This window comes from Microcaecilia unicolor, chromosome 8 (assembly GCF_901765095.1).
Source record: "Microcaecilia unicolor chromosome 8, aMicUni1.1, whole genome shotgun sequence".
Taxonomy (NCBI): Eukaryota; Metazoa; Chordata; class Amphibia; order Gymnophiona; family Siphonopidae; genus Microcaecilia; species Microcaecilia unicolor.
The window spans coordinates 41,767,400-41,786,995 of NC_044038.1; the positions used below are offsets into that span (position 1 = coordinate 41,767,400).

Consider the following 19,596-nt stretch of genomic DNA (forward strand, 5'->3'; position numbering starts at 1 on the left):
TGCTCTCCTAGAGTTGAAAATAAAGGACCAGGTATGATCTTGTTCTGGGCAGGATCCCAGGCAATCAGTACACTCGCAGCCTTCAAATTTGGGACCTCAGAAATTTAGGATGGGTGTAAGTGTTCTTTCTACTGGGAGATCTTTGGCTGGCGGGGCCTGTGGATCCCCGCCAGCCACGCCTACAGAGCACTGATTTCGGGTGGGCCTGACCCCAAAGTGGATAGGCTTGGGCCCACTTATGGCTACCTGGCCTGAGAGACCCCGGCGACTGCCCCCCCCCCCCTTGGAGGCTGGGCCTGCTTTTGGAGGGACAAAAGCACTGGGGAATTAAGGGAGGTGACCTCCCCTAATTCCCCCACTGAAGTGCTGCACAAAACAAACTTTTCTAAAACATAAACATTCTGGAGAGCAGGTGCAACTCCTGAAGTTGCCCAGAGAAATGCAGTTGTTGCCCTTTCTGAAATGGGGAACGCCTATTTAGTTGTTTTGCGCCCTGCCCCATCCCCAAACATGCCCACACCATACGCCCTTGCCATATGCACTTTGAGTTTGAGACATGTATATACGTCTGTAAGATGCACAGGACTTATAAAATAAGCACCAAAATGTTCTAGAAAAAAATTAAGTGGAATATGCAAATGTGGTCGGCCTGGGGATTCTGCCTGCTGATGGGCCTAAAACATAGCCATCGTTGTTCCATTTAAGGATCAAAACTTTTCTGTTCAGCAACTCCCTCTGATTCAAGCTGCTACTCCAGTTTCAATGGCACACCCTTACCATCAGCAGCCAGTATGACACTAGTAGAATCATAAAAATCAGCAATGTCCTCCTCTGACCAGCTGAATGGGATCCCGGGATCTGTAAACAAAGACAAAGATGCTGTAAAATCTTTATGAAGGTGCTTGCAAAATTAGGTATGAGCAAAATATAAATGTAAATGGGTGAGGTGATGCACCCATGAGTCATTAACTAGGGGAAAGCTAGATTTGTGGAGTGAATTGAGAAAAGCAATCTAGCATGCTGACTCCTGAAGCAGTTTTTGAACTTGTTACCGAGTCAGATTCACTTTGGCAGCTCTTGCATATATTTTTGAGGCTGATATAGGATATCACTGTCACATGAAGACTTGGATTGCCCTTTATGTTGAGTTTTGTTAACTACAATCTCCCCTTGAAACTTCCTCTTTGTACAGTGTCAAAGTATGCACCTTCCAACATGAATGAATTATTGCTGGGGTCGTGGGGATGCTGAAGCAACTTTAATATAGAGAGTTTCAGACCTCATAATATCCAAAAAAATTTGTAGAGAAATTTTTTTTTACAAGGGTTACTTTTCCATTCTGCTTTTGTATCGGAGCGAAATGGAACTGGATTCAGGATTTTCTTCATAACACAAGCATCTATTTTGGGGGTTTTCCTGAAGCCCGAAAATTGACAAACATTAAGAGAAAAATATTCTTTCAATTTTTAAGGTGTTTTTGGCCTTTAGGCCTATTTCTAATCCTACTGCATCCAGGTAAATGCCTAGTTAAACATTCTGGGGTCAGATTTCAAAAAATGCAGAGGTCTTAAACTGGATTCCTAAATTTAGGTACTCAAAAGTTTTCAACCTACATGTAGGTTCCTAAGAGGCTTATTTATCAAACTGCACTGCTAACTTAATTTGAATTATTAGTAAACAGACCCACTAATCTCAAGGTGCGTCACTATCAGGCTTATTTATGAAAGTGATCGCTGGGCATCTTCCGACATAAATCAGGAGATGGCTGGCGATCTCTCAAAAGTGGCAAAATCCGTATAATCGAAAGCTGCTTTTTTGACACCATTGCCGCTTTCCCGTTGCCGAGCTGGCGAACGTTCAAGGGGGCGTGTCGGCAGCGTAGTGAAGGTGGGACATGGGCGTGGCTACCAGATGGCCGGCTTTCGCGGATAATGGAAAAAAAGCGGTGTTAATCAGTATTTCGCTGGGTTTACTTGGTCCTTTTATTTTCACGATCAAGCCTCAAAAAGGTGCCCCAACTCACCAGATGACCACCGGAGGGAATGGGGGATGACCTCCCCATACTCCCCCAGTGGTCACCAGCCCCCTCCCACACTAAAAAAATAAAAATAAAAACCTTTTTTGCCAGCCTGTATGCCAGCCTCAAATGTCATATCCAGCTCCCTGACAGCAGTATGCAAGTCCCTGGAGCAGGTTTTAATGGGTGCAGTGCACTTCAGGCAGGCAGACACAGGCCCATCCCCCCCTACCTGTTACACTTGTGGTGGTAAATGTTAAGCCCTCCAAACCCTCCTGTACCCACATGTAGGTGCCCTCCTTCACCCATAAGGACTATGGTAGTGGTGTAGAGTTGTGGGGAGTGGGTTTTGGGGGGGGGGATTTGGGGGGCTCAGCACCCAAAGTAAGGGAGCTATGCACCTGGGAGGTATTTGTATATTTTAAAAAAATTTTTTAGAAGTGCTCCCTAGGGTGCCCGGCTGGTGTCCTGGCATGTCAGGGGGACCAGTGCACTACAAATGCTGGCTCCTCCCATGACCAAATGCCTTATATTTCGCCAAGTTTGAGATGGCCAGCATTTTTTCCCATTATCGCTGAAAAACAAAACCGGCGGTCTCAAACCCAGCGAACTCTGGCATTTGGCTGGGCCAAACCGTATTATTGAAAGAAAAGATGGCCGGCCATCTTTTTTCGATAATACGGTTACGGCCAGCTGTTGCGTCGACGGTGATCTATTTCGCTGGCGCATTTCGATTATGCCCCTCCACGATAGTAAGTTAGGTGCTAGGTGATAAAAATCAGTACCCAAATGCCTAACCCCACTCCCTCCAGCTACCCAATTTGTAAGAATGTAAACTTAGGCACTTAGTGGTCCTTTTACAGCCATTTCTGGGGGGGGGGGGGTTATTTTCCCCTGGAAATGATTATGGGAAAGCTGATGGCCTCTCATAACAACTTAAGAGTAGCCATACTGTGTCAGACCAATGGTCCATGTAGCCCAGTATCCTGTTTTCCAAACAGTGGCCAAAGAAACCCAAATCGTGGCAACACTCCATATTACAAATCCCAGGGCACGCAGTTGCTTCCCATGTCTGACTCAATAGCAGACTATGGACTTTTCCTCCAGTAATTTGTCCAAACCTTTTTTAAACCCAGATATGCTAACTGCTGTTACCACATCCGTCGGCAAACAGTTCCAGAACTTAACTATTCGTTGAGTGAAAAAATATTTCCTCCTATTTGTTTTAAAAGTATTTCCAAGTAACTTCCTCAAGGGTCCCCTAGTCTTTGTACTTTTGGAACGAGTAAAAAAATTCTACTCGTTCTACACCACTCAGAATTTTGAAAGTGTGTGTGCTGGGTTCATATTTGTGCTGAGGCTGGGTTGAGTGCCACCAAAGGTTCATGACAGAGTTGAAAGGCTCAGGCAACTCCTCAGGTAAATTTCACGGGGTGCCAGCTAGTATTTCTTGATTACAGGTTAAAAAAAAATTATTTTATGTTTTTCATGTATACTTAATTTCCGTTTTCAAAATGTCCTTAAAATGACCGAGGGGGAAAAAACCCCACCACTTGCAGACAGATGTGTAGCACTTAATGATCCCATCTAGTAAGCAAGCTTCTCTGAGCCCTCTGCCATGTCATTACCCCAGAAAAAGCTGGGAGATAAAGCAGCAAAATAAAAACATTTGATACAGAATGTACAGCACAAGGGCAGAAAAAGCTCATCTGCATAAAACCAATTAATTTAGTTGGGGATTAACCCAAGATAGCAAACATTACAGGGCAACTGACATCTGAACCCACAACTGTGCAATTTGAGACTGGCACACAAACATATCAGAGACTAGAGCTGATAGCTTATCTCTGCAAAGCCATAAAAGCGAGCCAGCCAGCTCTGGTTTACCTTAATAGGAGGTAACATACTGGAATATGGATTGGTGCACATTTTTTTTCTCCATTACCAATGCACAGTGGGCAGCTCAATCATAAATGAACCTCTGTTATGTTGGATATTTTGACCCATGAAAACTGAAGGCCAGTTTCATTATCCTGAAAACACACACTGTAAGTAACAAAATGTAAAAGCTAATCTATTGTTAAATATAAAACTTTCAAAATGGATAAAATAGATACAAAGTTCACTATAAACCATATGCAGATGGGGCCTTAGACTTGAACCCAACCTGAGCCGACCATCTGGATTTGACTTATTGTCCTGACAGGCAGTGGGCCAAATACGAGAAGAGCCGGCACTTCCCCACTGCTGTCCCTGTCATGGAACCAGGCCCATTCAGGTAACTGCAGTAAGAAAATGGACACATTGTATCCTCTGCTGTGAGTAATATTACCACAGGATTCTAAGTCAGCATCAATAGAAGCACTGGAGGTTTTTAAAGGATTCTAAAACACAAGCAGGTTAGTTAACCTTTACTTGCCTTGAATGAAGCAAGCTGAGGGCTTGATGAAGAAAGACTTGCGACTTCTACTGTAAGCTCAAAATTGCAAAAAGCTAACTATATGTAAATTTTATGCATGCAGAACTCGTGCACAGGGAGATGCCTACTAGAGACATGCACACAAAGGTTCAGTGGTAAGCACACATTCTTGTATGTCCAAAGAAAACGCCTGCACATCTGCAGCTGTTGTTCTGCACAAATATTAGCCTTGCAAACATTTCTTGAATATGACATTCTTGTGAGCCTAATATTTATGCACAGAACAGCTGCAGATGTGTGCTGGCACTTTCACTGTTCAGCTGCACACACAATATTGCTGCTACCTTTCATCTGGAACTTAAAATTACAGATACAGTAGTACCTCGGTTTTCGTTGGTTTCAGATTTCGTTGATATTTCCGACAAGAAATTTGTCTCGGTTTTCGTTAGTTGCCTCGGATTTCGTCGAAAAAGAAGGACATCCATCTCCCAATTTGTAATCGGAAGATGGACGTTTTTCTCCCGATTTTGGCTGTCCTCGTTAATTGCCTCGGTTTTCATCGGTTTCGGATTTCGCCGATTGTTTTTGGATGGATTATCGACGAAAACCAAGGTTTCACTGTAATGTCCTGGTTGGAAATCCCCCCCCCCAAATCGCAAAAACGGCATGAAATCATCTCAACCAATTCTTCTATGCTACTGTGGACTTGGTGAAAAAAAATTCTTACTTTATGTGCACGTCAATAGCCACCATTTCCTTCTGTGCACTGTAGTGGAATATTTAATGGCCTCATTACCGTTCATTTTAATGCTGTGTGCACCATGTCTTCTGTGTGAGTTAACACCTGCGCTCAACCCCTTTCTGCATCGCTCAGCCAGTAATGAGTGTGTACAATCTGTAGTAACCATGTGGTTAGGCTCACGGTAGCTTTCTGCATCAGCCTCTGAGTGCAGGGAAGAATTATCCTTTCCAAAGCACTTGTGTAAAAATGCCATTTCATTTGCATTAAGACACGGTTAAGGAAAAGCTATGATATGCACATCTGAATTTATTTTACCAGCTGTTCCAAAATTAATAGCAAATGGCACTGACAAATCCTTATCCTCTCTTTAAAGACAGAATTACAATGGTACTTGAAGCTGGGAGGGAAAAAAAATACAAAGTAGAACAATGTGTTCCATTATGACTGCATCCCTTGAGTCACTGATTCCAATATCCTAATTACTTTAACACCTAGCCTTTTCTAACACAGTTCCCATGGTAGGCGTCATGACCTACTGATGCCAGGCAGCTTTTAAACTGATGACACAAATTGGTACTACCACATTTGATGCAAAATGTCAGACAATTTCATATCACTCCTGGGCTTGTCCCTTAGCTCCAAGGAGATCCACGTTTTGTCTGATGGCATCCGCAAAGCTTGGGCGTGCTGCAGAGGTGATGTGCTCTATCTTGGGGTGGGAGGGAAAGGAAGAAGAGGTGCTTGCTGCTACAATGCTGACCCCTTCCAGTTGAAGCAGCAGCACTATAGAATTTTTCTGGCCCTATTAAAATAGGTGTCATCCAGACTTGCATCTCTAGGGAGAGGAATCTTTAAAACGGAAGATACGCTGTCAGACTAAATTCTATCATTTGTAATGTAGCCACTTTTCAATATTGTAAAGCAGTGGCTCCAACACGGTGGGTTGTCACCCTAAACGGGGTTGTAAAATTCTGTATAACATGGAGAAATAAAAAAAAAATAAAAGATATACATACAGCCAGTATTCTGGGAACAATTTTATAATACTGGCGCTAGTATTTAAGTGACCGTTAGACATGCTTAGAATAGTGGCGTTTACATGCAAGGGTGTGCACATGTGCACACTTAACTTACACAGCATATATTTGCAAGGGGGAGGGAGGCACCTGTGCCTGTGGAAAACGTTCACATCTGTCCCTGGTCCTGAGCACACTATAACTGCTGGTAATATGAACTACATAAAGAACATACCCAGAACATACCCAGTTAAGCTCTGGAACTCATTGCCGGAGGATGTAGTAACAGCAGTTAGTGTAGCTGGGTTTAGAAAATGTTTGGACAAGTTCCTGGAGGAAAAGCCCATATAGTCTGTTATTGAGATAGACATGGAGAAGCAACTACTTGCCCTGGGATTGGTAGCATGGAATGTTGTTACTATTTGGGATTCCAGAATCTTGCTACCATTTGGGTTTCTGCCAGGTACTTTTGACCAAAAATTGGCCACTGTTGGAAGAAGGATACTGGGCTAGATAGACCGTCGATCTGATCCAGTATGGCTATTATGATTCTGCATAAATAATACCTGTAATTTATTATAGAATGGCAAAACAAATAACAAAAGCATGAAGCAAATTCCTAACAGCAGATTCATTGCAAAATCTTCTCTTATCACAACTAACAGAATTTTCCCTCGCAACCAAAGTCATGAAAACAGCCCGACTTCCACCTGGACCCAATGAAATACCTCAGACTAGCCCCAAACTAGAGAAAGCATAAGACAGTTTTACAATCCTTTGTAGCAGGCTTGGCATCAGCTTCTAGTACCATACTAGGAAGGCAGATCACCTACATAGGGATGGGTTATCTCCCAAGCTGGCTCCAGCTGACCTCGGTTAGGGAAGGGTACTACGAGCCAGTGTTCATGAACCTTTGAAAGTCCTAGAAGGCATGTGGAAGCAGGAAGAAGAAACTATGTCCCTTAAATTTTCTCAATATTCTGCCTGGAAACAGTAGAGAATCAGTTGGTCTAGCACTCATAGGTAGAGATCTTTGGAAAAGGGAGGATAAAAGCAAAATTCTCTGTCAGAGATGCAATGAAGTCTTCTCTTCTGCCAAGCAATTAGTGGCAACACTAGCTCACTCTCTCCGAGTTATCACTGCCAAACACACATCGCTGAACACTGTAAGAAGTCTCTTTGATTAACTGGCACAAAGCTCGCTGATGGTAGCATAGCAAATCAGGCACTGGCTATCATGACTCCTCAGTGATGAGACCCAGCAAGCACCTGAGGAACGTATGAGTACCAAGGCAGGCTAAAGGTGACAGAAACATTGTTGCATCTTCAAGGTCTTCCTAGCTGGTCTCACGATCGAGAAGACTCTTGGTTCAGGCCTCATGGCATGTCCATGGTAGCAAGCAATGAACAATAATTCTTTAGGTCTTCACACTCTGGGTGCTGGGCAAAAGGTGCAATGTCATGAGTCAAGTGTGCTTTGTAATAGTATTCATGATGGTTGATATGGTTCTGACACTACAGACACACAAAAGGATTGGTCTGGCTGTAGCTACAAGGTGAAAACATGGGCAAAGCTTGGACAGGGCTCAAACTTATGCATGTATTTTACAGAATGCTGTAAGTTATGTGCACACTAACATTTAGGTGCATATATACTGTTCCCAGTTATTCTAGTATTCTATAAGGGAACATTCCTTTGCTCTCTCTCATCAGGTCTATACGGACCTACCCTTGGCAGAGGACCGCTGAGATCCCACAAAGTACAAACAGGAGCAAACAAGGAGTGGGAAATGGACCATGAAAACCAGAGATATGCAATGAAACTGTGCATTTATTATTATTTTTGCATTTATTATTATCAGGAATGGAAATGCAAATATGGTCTTGAAAAAGACCGTTATGATTATAGATCCACTGGATGGAATCTGTGCGCGTAGAAGTACGTGGTATAAAACCAATCCTGATAATAAATGCTATTTTTGGATATTGTTATATAAAGGATAGTTCACAGAGACTCTTGAGGCAGACCAGTGAATTGCAATAATCTAATCAACTAGTAATAAAAGCATGTGCTAGTTTTAACAAATTATCTTTGGCCTAAATGGACATCCCCAAATAATAAAATTAAAATGAGTGTGCAGTGATGGTTGAAAGAGGGGAAGAGTTTTGTCAGAAGATATCAGAGGGGTGGGAGCCGAGAAAGCTTGAGAATGAAGGGATGAGCCTGAGGGGAAATGCTCAAAATACTGGCAAAGTACTAAACAACGCCGGAAAAATACCGCCACAGGAGTGTCGTTAGCATTGAGTATTAGGGACTTTTGCGGGAGGCCTGTACTTTGGGATGCACTCAAGACCTGTGCATTAAGCACAGCTCTTGAATGCATGCCCAGAATGCCAGAGGGGGAGGAGGAAGAAGTGGCCCTGGTAGAGAGAGAAAGAAGTTAGAAGGCAGCTTACAGAATATCACAGGTTAATTCCACTGCCAGTCAGCACTTCAGTAGGGGCAGGGCAGGGGAGAGGAGGGAGAAGTGTCTTTGACCCCAGCTTCCCCTACTTCCCCCACCGCAACAGCTAGACTTTATCCCTTCCTCCTAGGTTCAGACTGCAGTTTGCTGTTGAGTTTAACATGGGCAGGGTGAGTGAATCTCCTGCTTTTGGCGGGGGGGGGGGGGGGGGGGGGGGGGGGTAAAATTATTGTACGCAGCAGCAGACAGCTGGAAGGAGTGCTTCCCCACCTTCCTGGTCCTCTTCAGTGGCTCAGCACAACCCTAACGCCAGCTCCGAGCTGGCACAGGGTTGTCGCAGGAGGAGCGCCCTTGTTTGGTGCGCTGCCTGATCAGCATTGGGGAGGAATACACAAGGACCTCTTTAGCATGTATGTGCATGCTCATTGCACTCAGAGCCAGCGAGTTCATTGTTTCATGCACTTGTCAACTCTAAGCATTCTGTACTAGCAAATGTGGGTGCTACTCCGGCACTAATGGCCTCTATTGCCAACATTTGCTTTTGAGCATCTGGGCCTCAGTGACTTTGGGTGTTATATGGGACAAGAGTAGATAAGTGGTTGAGTCTATGGGTGTCAGGTGGATAGATGAAAATGGGAGAAGTGAGCCTGAGGGATGGTGAAAAGTAGGTAAAAAGGTTTAGAAGAAAAAGAAGGAAAGTGGGTATGAGACAGAGGAAGGCAAAGGCAAAAAGGGGCAGATGGGAAAGAAGACTGAAGGGAAGGAAGGGTCACCTCACACGTCACATACTCTGTCATCCACCCCCACTCACTCACAAACAGATCCAAGTACACTCTTGTAGACATCCCCCATCCACTCTAATAAACCAAACCCAGTCACTTACCCCTCCCACAGACCCCCATCTGAATCCACCCAGTCAAATACAGTCACTTTTTCCTCATATACATGCAGAACCTCAATTATACACTTGTACAAGTCAACCTCACACCCCTCTACCCACAGTTCTATCTTAAAAATAGCAAGCTTACTTCAATAGCTCAGTGGCTGTGCTACAGAAAGGTTTTGAGAAGTTGCATTTCAGGAATGATGAGTACATCTGAAATAATTACTTAAAAAAGCTCACTGTCTCTGATAGTGGTCAGCCCAGGTCACAAGCACCTGGCAGATCACTAAAAGTAGATCTGTTTCTCATAATTCAATTTCATGGATGTGCAATGGCTCTCCCAAGTCTAACTAGCTAATATTATTTTTTATGGACACTTCCTCCAGGAACTTGTCCAAACCTATTTTGAATCCTGCTACAGTGGTCAACTTGACCACATGTTCTGTCAACAAAGCTTGTTTTTAATCTTCTGAAGTCTTTACTTAGGCTTGGAACTTTCTGTGAGGGTTGCTAACAGACCTGGTTTTCAAGCAATCCACAAATTTACCTTGGGTATATCCTGTTCTGTCAGGTCAATGGCCTCATTTCTTTCAAAGATGTTGCAAACAGACTAAAAAAATGGATGAATCCAAAAAGGCAAAACAACTCTTTCTTTACTGAAATCACTGGGAAAAATGTGAAGAAAAGTATTGTATGCATTTCTTGTCACACTATTTTAATAAAACAGGATAGCAGAACTAGAAAAGCTACAAAGAAGCAGAACAAAGGGAATGAAAAAAACTACTTTATGAAGAAGGGCTGAACAGGTTAGAGGTTTTCAGCTTGGGGAAGATATGACTAAAAGGAGAAATGATAAAGGTTTCTAGAACCATGAGAGGGATGGAATAGGTAAACAGCGAACATATATTTATCCTTTCAAACAGTACTAAGATTAGTGGACAGTCAATGAAAGTGTTTCTCAACGTCAAGCTAAATACCTGTTCCTCTCACCCCTAGCCAAGCAGCATCTCTGTCTCTCCCCCTGCCATGCAGCATGTGTCTCTACCTCTATCTCCCCCCATACCCAGCATTTCCCACGTCTCTCTCTTCCACCTTCCTATCACCCCTTCTCTCTACCTTTCCCGCCCCTCAATCCAGAATTGCGCTCTGTCTCTTCAAACCCACCCAACATCGCCCCCTTTCTCTCTCTCTCTTCCCCTACCTCCTGTTCACCCTCTTGTTGCTATTTTTAAAAATGGCAGAAAATGCATGGGACGATTTCTCTGCAAGCGCTGCTACTAGATCTAACAGTCCTGCCCCCCCTGATACAGGAAAGTTACATCAGAGGAGGCAGGACGGCAGAGCTAGCAATGGCACACACAGGGAAACATGCTTCATCCCATTGTTTTTACCGCTGCCACTGACACCACAGACCAGGAAAGGCAGGGCAGTGGCAGCAGGAGAAAGGGAAAGGTCACATTTGGGGTTGGGGAGGCGTACTCCCTGCTGTGGTCTCACATATCATGGTGTTGAGAACCAGCACTCTATGAAACTCTCACACAGTAGAACAAATTAGAAAAAGGATTATTTTCACATAACACACAAATCACAGTAAATGACAGCAGATAAAGACCTGAACAGTCCATCCAGTCTGCCCAACAAGGTGGCCAGAGCCACACCTGGCACTCTGTGCAGGTTACTGTCATTCATGCTTAAACACTGGTTGGCAATTTGCCATCATATGCTATAACCAAAGTACTGCTAACAGTATTTAACTTGACGTTTAAGATATCTTCCCCTCCCCCTTGAGTTGTATAGCACCCTCACTTACAAGCTGTAGAGTCTGTCGCTAGAGGATATGGCTACCGCATTTATCATAGCTGGTTTAAGACTTTGAAAAGTCCATGAACAATAGCCAGATGAACAGCAGCTTTCTCCCACCGGAAGTGAGCAACAATAAATGATCTTTTGCTCGAGACCTGATCCTTTTCTAACGTGTCTCCCTACCTAATTGTTGATCTCCTTATTCCTTACTCTCCTGCTCAACTCAATCTGTTGGTTATTCTTAGAAGTCAATCCAGCTTATTTTCGAAAGAGATCGCCGGCCATCTTCCGACACAAATCGGGAGATGGCTGGCGATCTCCTGAATCCAGCCAAATCGGTATAATTGAAAGCCGATTTTGGACGGCATCAACTGCTTTCCATTGCGGGGCCGGCGAAAGCTCAAGGGGGCGTGTCAGCACAGTAGCGAAGGCGGGACGGGGCGGGATAGAGGCATGCATTGAGATGGTTGGCTTTGCCCGATAATGGAAAAAAGAAAGCCGGCCGTAACGAGAATTTGTTTCACTTTATTTGGTCCCTTTTTTTTTCAGGTCCAAGTCCCAAGAAAGTGCCCGAACTGACCAGATGACCACTGGAGGGAATCGGGGATCACCTCCTGTGACTCCCCCAGTGGTCACTAACCCCCTCCCACCCTCAAAAATACAACTTTAAAAACTTTTTTTGCCAGCCTCTATGCCAGCCTCAAATGTCATACCCAGCTCCCTGACAGCAGTATACAGGTCCCTGGAGCAGTTGTGGTGGGTGCAGTGGACTTCAGGCAGGCGGACCCAGGCCCATCCCCCCCTACCTGTTACACTTGTGATGGAAAATGTGAGCCCTTCAAAACCCACCCGAAACCCACTATACCCACATGTAGGTTCCCCCTTCACTCCTTAGGGCTATGGTAGTGGTGTATAGTTGTGGGGAGTGGGTTTTGGGGGGCTCAGCATTTAAGGTAAGGGAGCTATGCACCTGGGAGCAATTTTTGAAGTCCACTGCAGTGCCCCCTAGGGTGCCCAGTTGGTGTCCTGGCATGTCAGGGGGGGTCAGTGCACTACAAATGTTGGCTCCTCCCACGACCAAAAGGCTTGCATTTCGCCGGGTTTGAGATGGCCGGGCCCGGTTTCCATTATGGCCAAAAACCGAACCCGGCCATCTCTAAACCTGGTGATCTCAACATTCGACCTAAATGTTGAGATTTAGCCGGCGCCAACCGTATTATCGAAGGAAAAGATGGCCGGCCATCAATTTCGAAAATACGGTTGGCTCCGCCCATTTACGGAGCCAGCCCCGGAGATGGCTAGCACCTTTCGATTATGCCCCTCCACGTGTTGTCCATTCAACTACATAGCCCCTACCATATTAACTCTGCCATTATACCCAAGATCAGAATTAAATTTAGCATCCTTTACATTTGGCCCTGAAAATGCTATTCTATAGCCAAGCATTCAGTGCAGAGTCCCTACCCCAATGTTCTCCAGTCTGGCTGACTGACTGAATGTTCACTGAAATGACTATCTTGAACTTATTGGTTTTCACATCTAAGTATTATTCCTCAGCTTGCTTAGCTTCTCATTTTTAGTCTTTGTGTTGTAACCTGGGAATGACTTTTGTTTCTGTGTATTTCTGGCTTTTCTGCTCCTTCTATACTCTCACTTATTGAATTGTAACTTTGCCTTGATTTTTAGTTCATTGCCTTTTAAATATGTTCAGAATTGTAATTGTTTGTAAACTGCTTTGACAAGGGCAGAGAAATTTAGTATAGTAAATAATTAAGTAAAGCACAACTTCTGAATGACCTGAATTGGCCATTTATGGAGACAGGTTTCTGGGCTCCATGGACCTTTGGTCTTACCCAGCAAGCACATCCTATGCACATAATTATTACTAGTCCAAAGAAAAATTGTTTTATTGATTTCACACTGGATTTTATAATAATCTGCTTTCTCTTCACTAAGAATAAATTGATCACAGTTCCTTTTTATCACATAACAATCTTGCAAGTGGTTTAATCTTCCATGGTGTAATTAAATTCTTGCAGCAGCACATACAAGGACTTACCAGTGCTTCTATTTACTGAACATGGGATACTAATTTAAACTTCTATACTCTCACTTCTCAGGAACACAGTTCTGCAACCTTGGTGCAGGGCAGTAGCGTAACCAGCGTTCAATTTTTAGATGGGCCTGGTGGTGGACTGGGTGGGCACAGGCCTCGCATTTCCTCCCCTCCCCACCCGCTACCACCCCCCCCACCCGCCGCCGCTGCCGCATTTCCTCTCCACCCGCAACCCCCCCCCCCCCCCCCCCCCCCCGAGACAGCCCCCTGCACATGGTCAGTTCTGGTCATTTTTACTGACCTGAAGCACCACTCTCCCTCCAGCACTGGCGATTCCCATAGCCAGCCTTCTGCCAGTGTGCGTCGTCGGGGCCTCTTCTCAGGCGCGACCCGCCTACTCTGCAACTTCCTGTTTTCCGCAAAGGTGGGACGCAGGAAGTTGCAGAGTAGGTGGGACGCGCCCGAGAAGAGGCCCCGACAACGCACACTGGCAGAAGGCTGGCTATGGGAATCACCGGTGCTGGAGGGAGAACGGTGCTTCAGGGCAGTAAAAAAGTCAGCAGACCATGCGGACGGGGAGAGCGAGCAGAAGAGGCTGGGCGGGTCTGGAGCAAAAGTGGCTGGGCCTGGGCCCGTCCAGGCCCACCTGTGGCTACGCCCCTGGTGCAGGGTTAGGTAAAAGATTAAATAGTTCTAAATTTTCTTCATGAGGAAAAATGAAACATAAAGCTTAACAGCTCATCAGATTTTATGATGCACTATAAAATATAACCACATTGGAAGGTGTCCATTTTTACTAGTGTTGCTCCAGCAACACAATGTTAAGTTCAACATTAGGAATCACCATCCAAGCAAAGATTTAGGCGTTATTGCAGACACACACACATCCCCCTCCTCAGCCCCGACAGAAGGACAGAACACATGCACTCAGTCACACAAATAGAATCAGAGTGACAGGCAGACACCGAGACCCACAGAAGCAGCGCTGAAATACCTTCCTGCCCTAAGTGGCCCTTTTACAAAGGAGCAGTAGGGGTAACGTGGGGGTAGCGCTCACACTATTGCTGGGGTAACGTGTGCGCCCAGCAGTAATTCTGAATTTGGAGCGTGCCGAATCCCGCGGTAGAAAATAATTTTCTACCGCAGGGGGCATTCCCGGCAGTAACCAGTTGGTGTGCGCTGCATGGTTACTGCGTGGGTACCGCGTGAGCCCTTACCGCTAGGTCAATGGGTGGCAGTAAGGGCTCAGGCCGTAAATAGGCGCGCACTAGTTTTAATATTAGTGCAGGCCCATTTCCCGGCCCATTAAAAAAAGGCCTTTTTCCTAGCCACAGTACAATATGGCCTAGCACACGCCTAAAAGACGTGCCCACATTACTGCAGGCCATTTTTTTTTTACCACAGCTTTGTAAAAGGACCCCCAACTGCTGTAAGCCTATTTCTATATAAAATGCCCTTTTTCAAGTCATACCTGTGTGTTGTATTATTTGTGCTACAAAACCCACTGCCCCTGAGAAGTGGACCCAGGACCAAAGAAAGGAACCCAGAACCAGACGACAGCCAAAGCTGATAGTTAAGGTCCCCAGATGTTAGCTAACAGTTCTACATATAATGGCCCCAATATAAAGGGGTGCCAAAAATTTAAAACATCTAAAAAAGTGAACCAACTACATGGGAGAAATTGTGCTTAAAATTTTTGAGCTTTTTATCCTTACTTGCATATGATATCAAAACAAAAACCTGTCAAAGCATCAATAAAACATTCCTATAGTTTGTTACCTGTACAAAACTCATTTTTCAGCCAGTCCAGCTCCTTCACTTTCACTTCAGCTCCTATTTGTCAATAAAAGAAAAAAAATAATTTACATACACACCCAGAGTAGCGTTTTTAGTGCGTGATAAAAACTGGCATAAACGCTAAGACGTCCATTATATTCCTATGGGCATCTTAGCATACATTAATTTTTAGTACGTTTAAAAACACTAGAGTGCCTTTGTAAAAGACCCCCATAGAAACTTTGGGAACTAGACTGAAATGTTCTTATTAGCAGAATATTCTGGTCACGAGACTATGGGGTCCTTCTACTAAAATGTGTTAGGTTTTGGGCTTAAAATGAAATAATGCAGAATTTTAAATTTGCAACAAGCTCAAAAGTAGTCCTACATCAAGAAGGGGTATTACCAGTCTTTTTTATTGCAGGTATGTGTTAACATTCAGATTAATGCACGGTACTGGTTAGAATGGAACAACTTCTTAGTGCCTTCTATTTAGTGAACTTGTGCCAACTCTGCAAAAGCCAGTTAGTGAGTGGTAAGTTAATGCGCTAGCTAGCTAATGCTTCCACACCCACTCTCCACTCATGCCATGCCTCTCCCCCCCCCGACAGGAAAATTCTGAAAAATCTGGTAAGCAGTAAACTACTTCAAAACCCTTTAACGCAGCTGTGCGGTAGCCTGTTTCCACACATTAACCATATACAGTGGTGGAAATAAGTATTTGATCCCTTGCTGATTTTGTAAGTTTGCCCACTGACAAAGACATGAGCAGCCCATAATTGAAGGGTAGGTTATTGGTAACAGTGAGAGATAGCACATCACAAATTAAATCTGGAAAATCACATTGTGGAAAGTATATGAATTTATTTGCATTCTGCAGAGGGAAATAAATATTTAATCCCTCTGGCAAACAAGACCTAATACTTGGTGGCAAAACCCTTGTTGGCAAGCACAGCGGTCAGACGTCTTCTGTAGTTGATGATGAGGTTTGCACACATGTCAGGAGGAATTTTGGTCCACTCCTCTTTGCAGATCATCTCTAAATCATTAAGAGTTCTGGGCTGTCGCTTGGCAACTCGCAGCTTCAGCTCCCTCCATAAGTTTTCAATGGGATTAAGGTCTGGTGACTGGCTAGGCCACTCCATGACCCTAATGTGCTTCTTCCTGAGCCACTCCTTTGTTGCCTTGGCTGTATGTTTTGGGTCATTGTCGTGCTGGAAGACCCAGCCACGACCCATTTTTAAGGCCCTGGCGGAGGGAAGGAGGTTGTCACTCAGAATTGTACGGTACATGGCCCCATCCATTCTCCCATTGATGCGGTGAAGTAGTCCTGTGCCCTTAGCAGAGAAACACCCCCAAAACATAACATTTCCACCTCCATGCTTGACAGTGGGGACGGTGTTCTTTGGGTCATAGGCAGCATTTCTCTTCCTCCAAACACGGCGAGTTGAGTTCATGCCAAAGAGCTCAATTTTTGTCTCATCTGACCACAGCACCTTCTCCCAATCACTCTCGGCATCATCCAGGTGTTCACTGGCAAACTTCAGACGGGCCGTCACATGTGCCTTCCGGAGCAGGGGGACCTTGCGGGCACTGCAGGATTGCAATCCGTTATGTCGTAATGTGTTACCAATGGTTTTCGTGGTGACAGTGGTCCCAGCTGCCTTGAGATCATTGACAAGTTCCCCCCTTGTAGTTGTAGGCTGATTTCTAACCTTCCTCATGATCAAGGATACCCCACGAGGTGAGATTTTGCGTGGAGCCCCAGATCTTTGTCGACTGACAGTCATTTTGTACTTCTTCCATTTTCTTACTATGGCACCAACAGTTGTCTCCTTCTCGCCCAGCGTCTTACTGATGGTTTTGTAGCCCATTCCAGCCTTGTGCAGGTGTATGATCTTGTCCCTGACATCCTTAGACAGCTCCTTGCTCTTGGCCATTTTGTAGAGGTTAGAGTCTGACTGATTCACTGAGTCTGTGGACAGGTGTCTTTCATACAGGTGACCATTGCCGACAGCTGTCTGTCATGCAGGTAACGAGTTGATTTGGAGCATCTACCTGGTCTGTAGGGGCCAGATCTCTTACTGGTTGGTGGGGGATCAAATACTTATTTCCCTCTGCAGAATGCAAATAAATTCATATACTTCCACAATGTGATTTTCCGGATTTAATTTGTGATGTGCTATCTCTCACTGTTACCAATAACCTACCCTTCAATTATGGGCTGCTCATGTCTTTGTCAGTGGGCAAACTTACAAATTCAGCAAGGGATCAAATACTTATTTCCACCACTGTATAAACCCCCAGATTCTATAAACAGTGTCCAAATTTGGGTGCCCAAAATTGTGCACAATCCTGAGATCCTTGCACAATCAATTATTGATGTTAATTGGCTCTAAGTTGGATTTGTGCATGGATCCGGCTGCACGCATTTCTATAAAGATTGTGCCCAAGCCATCTCGCATGCAACCTAAAAAGGGCCATGGCTAAGGGAGGGGCATGGGCAGGTCAGGGGCTTTCCAAAGAATTATGCACAGTTATAACATTTTGGGGCTGTGCCCCCAAGTTATACGCCAGGATTTACACCATGTTTCAGTTGGTGTAAGTCCTTGCATCTAGAGTTCAACATTGAAATACAAACCATTCTATAAAGAACGTTCAGCCCGGAGCGCCCTTTATAGAATAGAGCCGAGTGCAAATTTTTCCCAGTGCCTACTTTTTTTTTTGTTACATTTGTACCCCGCACTTTCCCACTCATGGCAGGCTCAATGCGGCTTACATGGGGCAATGGATGGTTAAGTGACTTGCCCAGAGTCACAAGGAGCTGCCTGTGCCTGAAGTGGGAATCGAACTCAGTTCCCCAGGACCAAATTCCACCACCCTAACCACTAGGCCACTCCTCCACTCCACTTGCATCACCATTTACTGAATCTGGCCCTAAGTGCTTAACATCCTTTAGTAAAAGGGCCTCTTTGATTCTATGGGGTAGCACAAAGAATTCTCAAATTATGCTCTTGAGAGAGCTGTGGGAGTTCTTAATGATATGAAGTGGTTTACTTTTGCTCCACTTTCCCTTAGGTTTGGCCATATTCCAATCTTTCCTTTGCATATTAATTTTACATGTGCTTGGCATAGGAGATTATTCAGACACCAGGCTGGAAATGACTGCTTTGTTAAGAATCCAATTTCAGGGTTTATTAATAAAACCCAAAAACCATCTCAGGGCTCAGTGCTGGCCCTGATCATGTACACTACAGCAGTTTGCAAATGGTCCATGGGCTTCATTCTCTAGGGATAGTCTGAAAAACAGACTGACTAATGAATATACATGAGATATAGGTGTATACATTAAGGCAGTCCATGCAACTCTCACATATTCATATTAGTTTGGTTGAGGGGTGCCAAGAGCCAGTTTAAGCACAATTAGTGTAATATATACCTAACACACACTTTGTTTTCCACACTTTTTTTTTTTTTACATGAAAGTCATATGATATAGCCATACTGGGACAGACCAATGGTCCATCTAGCCCAGTATCCTGTTTTCAACAGTGGCCAATCTAGGTCACAAGTACCTGGCAGAAACCCAGATAGTAGCAACATTCCATGCTACCAATCCCAGAGCAAGCAGCCTATGGACGTTTCCACCAGGAACTTGTCCAAACCCTTTTTTAAACCCAGATATGCTAACTGCTGTTACTACATGCTCCAGCAAAGCGTTCCAGAGCTTAACTATTTGTTGAGAGAAAAAATATTTTTCCTATTTTTTAAAAATTATATCTGTGTAACTTCATTGAGTGTCCCCTAGTCTTTCTACTTTTTTAAAGATAAAAAAAATCGATTCACTTCTACTCGTTCTACACCACTTAGGATTTTGTAGACCTCAATCATAGCTTCTCTCAGCCGTCTCTTTTCCAAGCTAAAGAGCCCCAACCTATTTAGCCTTTCCTCATACGGGAGGAGTTCCATTCCCTTTATCATTTTGGTCACTCTCATTTGAACCTCTTGTAATTCCGTTACATCTATTTTGAGATATGGTGACCAGAACTGAACGCAATACTCAAGGTGAGGTTGCAGAGGCATTATGGTATTCTCGGTCTTATTTACCATCCCTTTTCTAATCATTCCTAGCATCCTGTTTGTTTTTTTGACCGCTGCTAAACGCTGGGCAGAAGATTTCAGTGTATTGTCTACAACGATACTTAGATTTTTTTTTTTTTTGGGTGCTGACCCTCAAGGTGGACCCTAGCATTATATATGACACACTGACACACTGAAAGGCTTCATGGGCTCTGTATACAAATAATGTAAGATGGTAATGGCATTTATGGCAAAGGTGATCATTAGGGACTAAAATGTTGATCACTTGGAATAAAATCTCTGCCACATGTTATCATTGCCATCTTATTTTGTTTTGAG

The 19,596-nt window shown here is 44.3% G+C and overlaps 1 protein-coding gene across 5 annotated transcripts in view; it reads right to left on the reverse strand.

The window, feature by feature from the left end:
- The window catches only part of METTL22 (methyltransferase like 22), an 84,591-nt gene that overhangs the window by 23,852 nt on the left and 41,143 nt on the right, over nt 1-19,596 (reverse strand). For all 5 annotated transcript variants that reach the window (XM_030212858.1, XM_030212856.1, XM_030212857.1 and 2 more), the window contains exons 7-8: nt 15,181-15,234; nt 778-858 (exon numbers count right to left, since the gene is read on the reverse strand). In XM_030212858.1, the coding sequence (XP_030068718.1) occupies nt 778-858; nt 15,181-15,234 (135 nt within the window). The remainder of the gene's footprint in view (nt 1-777; nt 859-15,180; nt 15,235-19,596) is intronic.